The 11,526-nt window shown below is 35.9% G+C and overlaps 1 protein-coding gene across 1 annotated transcript in view; it reads left to right on the top strand.

The window, feature by feature from the left end:
• Nucleotides 1-363: 363 nt before the first annotated feature.
• LOC138702073 (ejaculatory bulb-specific protein 3-like) overlaps nt 364-11,526 on the top strand; it is a 35,648-nt gene continuing 24,485 nt past the window's right edge. Inside the window, exon 1 of the mRNA XM_069829613.1 lies at nt 364-599. Within this exon, the coding sequence (XP_069685714.1) occupies nt 398-599 (202 nt within the window). The 5' untranslated portion in view covers nt 364-397. The remainder of the gene's footprint in view (nt 600-11,526) is intronic.

The raw sequence follows: 11,526 nt of genomic DNA, 5'->3' as shown, positions 1-11,526 counted from the left end.
AGATTTTGGATCTGTCTTTTGTTTCCTTTGTTCAACTTATTTTGTCTATATTTTCAGACGATTTCTAATGCTACTCATAAACAATCAACATGTTGATGTTGTTCTTAAAGTATTGCGAACATAATCTGCTCATTTACAAGACTACATAATGATAATTAAAAAAAAATGAAAAATTATCTAAATTCAAGGTTAAAAATTTGTCCACGTCTGTAGTATATGCTGCACGACATTCATACTCCAATTTCGAACGGATCGCATGTCCCAAGGTACGAACTCAACATGTAATTAGCGAGTTAGCCTCCGGGATTGCGATCCCCGCGGTCAAGGACGGCAGTGGCGCGCCTGATGTGCGACGCCGGATCACCGTGAGAGCTCAGTCGCTTTCAGAAACCCAACTATGAAGCTCCTTGTGGCCGTGCTCCTGCTCCTAGCCATCGCGCACCACGCCTCGACGGTGCCCGCGAGTTCCGACAAGTATACCACCCGCTATGACAGCATCGACGTGGACGGCATCCTCAAGAGCGAGAGGTTGCTGAAGAGCTACTTCAACTGCCTCATGGACAAAGGACCCTGCACCCGGGAGGGCCAAGAACTCAAGAGTAAGTTAACACTTATATCATTGCCCAGAATTTTTATATGAAATTTGGGAACGCTTCACTTAATGTACCTCGATGTTTTCTACACGGTCCGTCTCGCTCTATTCTCTATTTAATGTGCCTCGATGTTTTCTACACGGTCCGTCCCGCTCTATTCTCTATTTAATGTGCCTCGATGTTTTCTACACGGTCCGTCTCGCTCTATTCTCTATTTAATGTGCCTCGATGTTTTCCACACGGTCCGTCTCGCTCTATTCTGTATTTAATGTGCCTCGATGTTTTCTACATGGTCCGTTCCGCTCTATTCTCTATTTAATGTGCCTCGATGTTTTCTACACGGTCCGTCTCACTCTATTCTCTATTTAATATGCCTCGATGTTTTCTACACGGTCCGTCTCACTCTATTCTCTATTTCATGTGCCTCGATGTTTTCTACATGGTCCGTCTCGCTCTATTCTCTATTTCATGTGCCTCGATGTTTTCTACACGGTCCGTCTCGCTCTATTCTCTATTTAATATGCCTCGATGTTTTCTACACGGTCCGTCCCGCTCTATTCTCTATTTAATGTGCCTCGATGTTTTCTACACGGTCCGTCTCGCTCTATTCTCTATTTAATGTGCCTCGATGTTTTCTACACGGTCCGTCTCGCTCTATTCTCTATTTAATGTGCCTCGATGTTTTCTACACGGTCCGTCTCGCTCTATTCTCTATTTAATGTGCCTCGATGTTTTCTACACGGTCCGTCTCGCTCTATTCTCTATTTAATGTGCCTCGATGTTTTCTACACGGTCCGTCTCGCTCTATTCTCTATCTAATGTGCCTCGATGTTTTCTACACGGTCCGTCTCGCTCTATTCTCTATTTAATGTGCCTCGATGTTTTCTACACGGTCCGTCTCGCTCTATTCTCTATTTAATGTGCCTCGATGTTTTCTACACGGTCCGTCTCGCTCTATTCTCTATTTAATGTGCCTCGATGTTTTCTACACGGTCCGTCTCGCTCTATTCTCTATTTAATGTGCCTCGATGTTTTCTACACGGTCCGTCTCGCTCTATTCTCTATTTAATGTGTCTCGATGTTTTCTACACGGTCCGTCTCGCTCTACGGAGTTTTAAATTGCCGAAAAAAGCTAACGTTTTCGTAATGGAATATTGAAACATTTCCTATAGTCCAAAATATCGCTTAATTTCAAAATATTAAAGGGAGAGGATGGTATTTTTTTAACTTTTTTCCTATTTGGTGTAAAATATTAATTTTGTGTATGTAGAGAGCACAGAGCTGTTGCAACTCAACCAAATATAAATATTTTGAAAAAAAGTTATTTGGGGGGCCCAAATTTGAAAAAAAAAAAAATATATATATATATATATATACCCAATGTAGGATTGTACTAAAACCGATATATATCTAAACCGTTTTTTAAGATAGATTCAAACAGTTTTTTGCAATGTGTTTGCAAAAGCATGCTCTACAAACTGTCTGTAACAGAATTTTGATATTAGTCCCCACGTTTGTAAAATAAACAATTAAAATTTAATAACAATTTTCTGATTTCCTTTCTTGCAAACAAACGGACGTATTTTTGAAATGAGATCAATTAACAAAATTCTGTTACCCAGAAAAGTTTCCTAATAGTTTAAAGAATGTGTGTTCTAAATTCCATGCATGTATCTTTAATAATTCAGAAATTATATAAATTTTTGTCTGGCAATGTAGCAAAAAAAAATGAAGTTACCGGAAACCGATAAAAGGTGGCATGTGATTTAAAAATCCATAGCGCAGGAAGTTTAAAAATGACGTTTCAAGATCCGATAAGGGCACAAATACCCACAAAATATTATGCAATGCATTCCACATATATCAAAGAGTATTTTAAAGAAAATTGTTTTTCTTTTATTTAATTTACCGGAAACAACAATAAAAGGGGGCGAGTAATTTAAAAATCCATAACGCAGGAAGTTTAAAAATGACGACTTAACATCCGATAAGGGCACAAATACCCACAAAATGTTATGCTATGCATTCCACATATATCAAATAGTATTTTAAAGAAAATTGTTTTTCTTTTATTTAATTTACCGGAAACAACAATAAAAGGGGGCGAGTAATTTAAAAATCCATAACGCAGGAAGTTTAAAAATGACGACTTAACATCCGATAAGGACAAAAAATACCCACAAAATATTATGCAATGCATTCCACATATATCAAAGAGTATTTTAAAGAAAATTGTTTTTCTTTTATTTAATTTACCGGAAACAACAATAAAAGGGGGCGAGTAATTTAAAAATCCATAACGCAGGAAGTTTAAAAATGACGACTTAACATCCGATAAGGGCACAAATACCCACAAAATGTTATGCTATGCATTACACACATATCACAGAGTATTTTAAATATTTTTTTTTTAATTTACTTATTTTTCACCAAAAAATACCATCCTTAAGAAACAGATATAGTGGCCTTCAATTTTACGAGGGAGATGTGTAATTTAAAATTTTTCCGCCACTGGAAATTTACCTCCATAGGCAGCTGCCTATTCATCCCATGCGTAAATTCGCGCCTGTAATAATCCTGAAAATAAAATCTACTATTTATTTTGCGCAAACAAACCACATATTCCTCTACACTACAGATACAATTGTCATCAGACTAATCTATATTTATCAATAATGTATTGTAATTTAGTACATATCAATTTATAATCCTACAGATATTTTCGCGAATACATTCGTTTTCAACATTCCTAGTATCGGAAAAATACCTTTGGACATATTTGCTGTCTGTAACTATTGCTGTAGAAAAGGGCTATAAGAATTATATAAAAGGCAACTTATAACGAACATTGCAAACCAATGGTCAGCACTTCTTGACTCACGAGTCAATCCCTTACTGCACAAGTAGGGCGGAGGGTTAAGGCATGATCTCCCTCCCCTTAGCCATCACTTCTTCATTCAACGTTAAGCAGTCTGAGTATGCCCCCCCCTTATTTACTTACTTATTGGCTTTTAACGAACACGAGTTCATTGCCGCCCTCACATAAGCCCGCCATCGCTCCCTATCCTGAGCAAGGTCAATGCAGTCCCTACAGTCATATCCCACTTTCCTCAAAATGTATTTTAATATTATCCTCCCATTTACGCATTGGCCTCCTCAAAGATCTTTTCTCTTCCTCCCTACCTTCCTTTTTTTTGGTGTGTACTGTGGGCTGCATTTTATATGACGTAATCTTTGCCGACCACTTTGTAAACACTATACGACGTCGGCTTATAGTTTCAAAGGACAGAAGAAATGAAGACACTGTGACTAGTTCAAATCAATTCCTCAAGTTTATTTAATGTATTGCAGCAAGTTTTGTATTACATTTTTTACGTTATGACATAAATTACTCACTTTAAGCGTCGGGTAGAAATTATTTTTTACGTGTAACTTTCCAAGCCTGATACTACATCTGTTACTCAGCTTTATACGCGCCTCTCTCATTCAGATCTGGAGACGAAATTCTTTAATAAATATCAGAGTTTACAAATTGATTCGCTTTAGAACACTTGTTAAAATATAAAACCTTAAACGTTTTAACGAATACTGAATCGACGTTTATATTCTAATATGGAAGAACAGTTGGAAGAAGGAGTAGTTTCGCTTCACAAAGGCGAAAGGTGCGAGAGATGCAATTGGACTGCTACGAACAATCGGCGAAAGATCCCTAGAGAAGAATAAAGAAGTGTATGTAGTATTTGTGGACCTAGAAAAGGCTTTTGACAGAGTGGACTGGATTAAACTGATGGAGATCGTAAAGAAAATTGATGTGGATTGGAAAGAGAGAAGACTGTTTAGTAATCTTTATATGAAACAACGAGTCAAAGTCAGGATAGGAGAAGAAATGTCAGAAGGAAGCGAAATTGGAAGAGGAGTACGTCGAGGATGTCCTTTATCACCTACCCTGTTCAACATCTACCTGCAGGACTTAGTAAAGAACTGTTTTCATAACATGGGAGGAGTGATAGTAGGAGGAAGAAGAATAAAGTGCATAAGATTTTCAGATGATATGGCATTGTTAGCAGAAGAGAAAATGATACTAAAGGATATGCTACTGGAGCTAAATGACAGGTGTGAGCAGTATGGGATGAAGATAAATGCAATTAAGACGAAGAGCATGGTTATAGGAAGAAAAATAAAGAAGATAAACTTACGAATTCTAAATGAGGCAGTAGAGTAAGTGGACAGCTTCAAATACTTGGGTGTACTATAAGCAGTAACATGAGCTGCTGCCAGGAAGTCAAAAGGAGGATAGCAAAGTTCAAGGAAGCTTTGAATAGGAAAAGGAATGTTCTGCGGACCTCTGGAAAAAGAACTACGGAAGAGACTAGTGAAGTGCTTTGTGTGGGCAGGAAAATGGACATTACGACGAAGTGAAGAGAAGCGAATAGAAGCATTTGAAATGTGGATATGGAGAAGAATGGAACGTGTGAAGTGGACAGACAATAAGAAACGAAGCTGTGTTGGAAAGAGTGGATGAAGAAATAATGATGCTGGAACTGATCAGGAAGAGGAAAAGGGATTGGGTAGGTCACTGGCTGAGAAGAAACTGCCTACTAAAGGATGCACTGGAAGGAATGGTGAACGGGAGAAGACTTCCGGGCATAAGAAGATATCAGATGATAGACGACATTAAGATATATGGATCATATGAGGAGACAACGAGGAAAGTAGAAAATAGGAAAGATTGGAGAATGCTGGGTTTGCAGTGAAAGACCTGCCCTTGGATAGAACAATGAATGAATGAATGAAATCTTTTAATTCTAAAATTTTATAGGCTTATTTGAATATAAGCTATCTGCTATCTGATATTGGCTATACAATATGTCTACTGTAATAGGTCTATATTGATTGTAGTCGGTGAAACCTTTCAGAACTCTGTAACAATTTCCTTCTCCGAACTGTTGTTTCGCTACACTCGACCTTGAAGGATAGCGCCAAGAAAAATGTGAACACGTAGTCCAGCCAGATAGACTGGATCAACAAGGAGAGTAAAGTTTTTTTTTTAGGTTATTTTACGACGCTTTATCAACAGCAGGGTAAAGTTCCTAATGCTTGAACTGAAGACCTACTTGGCCAGAATGAAAAAGAAAAGTTGAGGAACTGGGTGTAACAAGAGCGTTAGCTGGTTAATCCGTTCTTACATAAATATTACAAAATGTATAAAAAAAAAAAATCTAATTGTATTAATATGTAGACTTTTCGTGCACAACCAGTCATTTCAATTCCTCGAAACTGTCGAATTACCTTTGCTCCAGAGACAGACCTACCTGAACAAGGGATGGCGAGAGAGACAATGACAATACGCTTGTCTATCAAACTGCATATCGTTCAGTGGCGTGTAAAGTGAAACGAAAATTAAATTTGCTTTATTCGAATAAAATAAAATCATTTTACAGACAAGAGCTTTGACACATTCAAATATAAAACAGAAATAATTCTCCTTAAAATTTGTGACTGGTTTACAACCAATAAACTAGCATTAAACATTAATAAAACTAACATAATTCAATTTAAAACCACTTCAAATTTAATCTCTGAAACATTGGACACAACTATCAACAATATACATCTACTAGAAACATCAACAACCAAATTTCTTGGTTTTCATATTAATAATACAATAAATTGAAAAATCATATCAAAGAAATAACCCCCAAACTTAGCTCAGCATGCTTCGCAATTAGGTCGTTACAACAATTTCTAAACAGCAGTAGGCTATCTTAAAGACAATATATTTTGCCTATTTTCATTCCATTATGTCCTACGGAATAATATTTTGGGGAAATTCTGCAGATAGTAAAAATATATTCTTACTAGTGGCTTGTGGAGCAAATGCTGCTGCAAACTAAGTTCGTTAGACGTTCAAATAAAAATTTTTCAGATTTATTTTCAATGAAGAATACTTGTCTTTTTGATAGTTATTTGCTTCCATAATAATAAAACATACTCCCTCTGAATGGATTTTTTTTTAGTTCAAATACTTTTTCTTGAACCTATCCAACTTCAGTTTCTGAGTTTCAACGGGAAAATGCAAGTATCAATGTCAGGACGATAGAAGTAGCTATTTCAGGTCATTATGGATTGTAGGCAAAAGTTAAAAAAATGTCAGGTTTACTAAGCTTTCGAACAATAGCATTTTCGTATAGCTGCTGCATGTAGAACTTGAAATGTAGAGCGTAAAATCATTTTATCCTACTAAGAGATCTTGCTGAAACGGTCTGGAGACTACAAAATTTTCTAGGCCTCTTATTTTATCAGTAATTAATACCTTTTCATCTTTCCTTAGGAACTGTAATTTTTGCGCTCTCTCCAGCCAATACTGAAGACAATGACACATATCAATATCTACACTACACCGCCATTAAGTATATGAAAAAGACCCAACCCCACTGGGTTAATAAGTATAAAAATATTTGATTTTTAATAACAATATTATTATCTTACTTAAGTGTTGTAGTTACATATATAGCAGCCACTCAGTAAATTATAGAAATGAAGATCTAAATTTATTCTCTACATTTACGTACATAACCTCAAAACCTTTCACTTTCATGTCATCAATATAGCATCAATATTATGTACAATTAATGGAAAATAGATGCATCATGATATTAACTATAATAATATTTAATTTCTAATGGTAATAATGTCATCAAACCACCTCAAGTTTCGTAGATTTGAATATCCAATACACAGCTGTACTCAGAAAATTATACACTGCAGAATCAGTTTTTAATAACAAATTGAATTGAGCTCTAAATTTGTCGGTAATCCTGCACGTCATAGCCTTCGTGTAATAGCCTATTGTTTATTGTAGTGTGTGTTTTGTTCTAAAATTCAATCAAGTCGGCCGTGATTCAATAAAATTAGTTCTCAAAACTGACAACAGATGGATTTTGGAAAATAGGAAAATTATGTAGGAAAATTGACATTTCACTGAAAACTACTATTTTTCCGAAAAACTTTGTATGCCAGGCATGAAAAATGAGGGGTCTCTCATTAAAATCCGTTCAGCCGTTCTCCCGTAATTTCCATTACCAGTTCAAATTATATATATATAGATTACAAAAAAGAGCCATTAGAATAATAGTTGGAGCAAAGGCTAGAGAATCATGTAGATTATTTTTAAAAAAAATTAGAGATTCTAACCTTAACAAATCAATACATATACTCTATAATAAATTTCCTCTTATGTAATAAAGAAATTTTTCCAACTAATTCAGCCATACATAGTAGGAATACCCGCAGAAAGAATGATTTTCATACGCCATCATCAAATTTATCATGCTATCAAAGGGGAGTATGTTACATGGCGATAAAAATGTTCAATAGTCTTCCTGAAGACATTAAGAATCATAGCCAAAACCCTGCATTATTTAAGGTAAAACTAAAAAATTACTTAATATCTCACACTTTCTACTCTGTAGATAAATTCTTGACATTTCACAGTACTGTGTAAATATTTTAATACTATAAAATGGTAAACAGCCGCGGACAGCTTGGGGGTTGGGCGAAGAGCTAACAACCCAGCATCGTAAAAAAACAGCTTGTTACGAATCCTTCAAATAAGATGGATTTGAGGGAGGTGGGATATGATGGTAGAGAATGGATTAATCTTGCTCGGGATAGGGACCAATGGCGGGCTTATGTGAGGGCGGCAATGAACCTCCGGGTTCCTTAAAAGCCAGTAAGTAAGTATAAAATGGTAAACATATTACATTGTATAAAATATTATCATCGTTATTAAGGTATTAATTCTGTACACATTTCATATTTGCATTTTATAATTATGTATTGCATTTATATTTAAACGTAAGAATTGGACATTTTCTTTATTCTATGCTATAAAGGAAATGTAAGAATATTATGGAACGAATAAATCTATCTATCTATCTATCTATCTATCTATCTATCTATCTATCTATCTATCTATCTATCTATCTATCTATCTATCTATCTATCTATCTATCTATCTATCTATCTATCTATCTATCTATCTATCTATGATAATTACATGTGTAGTTATCTCTTACATCCGATGACTTTACATCCAAAATAGATGTCTCCAGTCATTTTTTAATTTTTTTTAAACTTGGTTATTTAATGACGCTGTATCAACTACAATGTTGTAAATCTAGTCTTTCAGGTGAAGCTCCCTGTAAAGCAGATTTGAATAATTTCAAGGGAAAAATTGTTCCGGGGCCGGGTATCGATCCCGGGACCTCTGGTTGAACGTACCAGCGCTCTGCCAACTGAGCTACCCGGGAACTCCACCCGACACCGTCTCAACTTTTCCCTTTATATCCACACAACTCGCGTGGGCTGACGAAATGCCAGAGACCCACATCGAGTGCACACAATCTCTGTGTGACTTAGATTTGCATAATATATACGTCACTGTGTGCGTTAACAGAAAACTACAATTCCAAGTCACACAGAGATTGTGTGCACTCGATGTGGGTCTCTGGAGTTTCGTCAGCCCACGCGAGTTGTGTGGATATAAAGGGAAAAGTTGAGACGGTGTCGGGTGGAGTTCCCGGGTAGCTCAGTTGGCAGAGCGCTGGTACGTTCAACCAGAGGTCCCGGAATCGATACCCGGCCCCGGAACAATTTTTCCCTTGAAATTATTCAACTACAAGATTGTTTAGAAAAGTGGGTGCAGTATTTTGATGACTGGTTCCTCCATTGAATGGACAAGTGCATAAGATTTAAACGGAAACATTTTGAGAACCAATAAAAACGACAACAGAAAAAATGAGTTGCTATACATACAGCCTATTAGTTCGTATAAATTTTCAATGTGACCCATAGTAGAGATGTCTCCGATAAGTATTTGCGTGTATGGGGGCCCTTAAGGAGTCTATGATAATTAACTTCGAAGTAGGCCTAAATAACTGAAAAAGAAGGGTAAAACAAGATCTTATGTCACATCTAATAACATACTAAGTATAACTTACGTAATAGCATAATAAACACCTAGCTCCTGGCAGGAGGTGCTGCAATATAAGCTAGCCTGAAGAAAGTCTGACACAATTAAGAAAGAAAAACGGACAGACCATTTTCGCTTTCTCATTGCACGAAGTATAGATAAAAATAATTATTACATGCTGCAAAGAGTCTATTTCAACATTTTCACAGACGTATAAGTTTCAAGCCGTATTGTTAACTCGTGTGTCAGAGTGATGGCTTACAAAAACCGCAGGTTCGAGTTTGTATCTCGGCGATGGCAGAGTTGTATTTGTGGTGGATAAAACCAAGGCTGTGATGTTTTTCTCGCGTTTCTCCCGTTTTTCTCTCGTCATTAAAAAATGTTCCATAATTTTCCTTTCATTATCTTCTCTGTCTCGAAAAAAAATAGTTTATCTCTTTTGTTTCGTCACTATAATAGCATACACATCCAGTCTGCTTTCAAAAAAAGCTGAAAGTTAGAATTTATAAAACAGTTATATTACCGGTTAGACCTATTGTGTATGATTGTGAAACTTGGAGTCTCACTTTAAGAGAGAAACGGAGGTTAGGGGTATTTGAGAATAAGGTGCTTAGGAAAATATTTAGGGCTAAGAGGGATGAAGTTACACAACGCAGAACTGAACGCATTGTATTCTTCACCTAACAATTAGGAACATTATTATTGTTATTATTATTGTTATCCAAATATTGAAACCCTATTTTACCTTTGGTATATTAGGGTTGTAGTTTGTTACATGTAAAATACATTATGTAGTGATAATACACAATTTTAAAGAATTAATAGTAGGTGTGAATCATAGTTACAATATAAATACACTAATTAAGAGACATAAACAATACTAAATACGTTATGCAATAATTACTTTCAGTTAAAACAAAATGAAATAAAATTAGAAATTATAATCGAAGGTGTAGAGAAATTGCAAGATTATTACATTAATTTGTGATCTTATACATAATTTTAAGCAATATTAATGAGATAATGCACAGAATTGGCGTAGTTACAAATAAAATACCTATTATATAGTTGGTTTGCGATAGTAAAGAAAAAATAAAAACAAAATTACTTATGGTTACAAACTATATACCTGTCATCAAATACTCAACAATAGTAAAATCTATAATACAAACATAGTTATTGTTGTCATTACTATTATTATGTCCCAAAGATAGACACCTTGTTTTACATAGTGCATTAGGATTTTATAACATCATTAATTTATATACAATTAACAGCTACAGTCTTGCGTGGATGTGGTGTATAAACTCTGTGAATTGTTTGTAACAACATTTTTTTCTAAGAAAATGGTAAAGGGGTGTGGAGTAATTTAAATTGCAGTCAGAGATATGATATCTTAAAAAGTGTCTTTTCCTTTCGAACACTGGACAGTGAAAAATCAAATGTTCAACAGTCTGATTCTCTTTGCATATGCACAGAGATTCTTCTGCACTTTTGATCCTAAATCTTTCAAAGTAGGAACCGAATTTTCCATGGCCGGTCATAAATTGGGTGTAAAAGAAGTCGGTTGAGAACTGACTGCAACATAGTCTGTCTTGTACATTGGGAAAGAATAATTTCTTGGTCACAGAGCCTTTAACACTAGAGTTCCAGTATGTATTCCACTTGAGTGTAGTTGTGTGCTTGATCTTCTGCTTGATGTACGAAATAGGACAGGTGATTAGGAACATTAAATCCAGAAGTTTGAGATGGACAGGGCATATAACACGTATGCGTATAGTTGGAAGACCTGAGGGAAAAAGACCTTTGGGGAGAACAGGATATAGATGGAATCTGGAGTAAATCGACGCCATTGGGTGGAGCCTACGACAAGCGAATGGGCGGAGTCTAGCAGTGCAGTAGAGTATTGCGGGTTGCATCGGCTCACGGCCCCTAAGGGGTAAGATGCACGTGACAGAC

This window comes from Periplaneta americana, chromosome 6, assembly GCF_040183065.1.
Source record: "Periplaneta americana isolate PAMFEO1 chromosome 6, P.americana_PAMFEO1_priV1, whole genome shotgun sequence".
In the NCBI taxonomy this organism is placed as follows: Eukaryota; Metazoa; Arthropoda; class Insecta; order Blattodea; family Blattidae; genus Periplaneta; species Periplaneta americana.
This window is presented reverse-complemented; position numbering and strand designations above follow the sequence as displayed.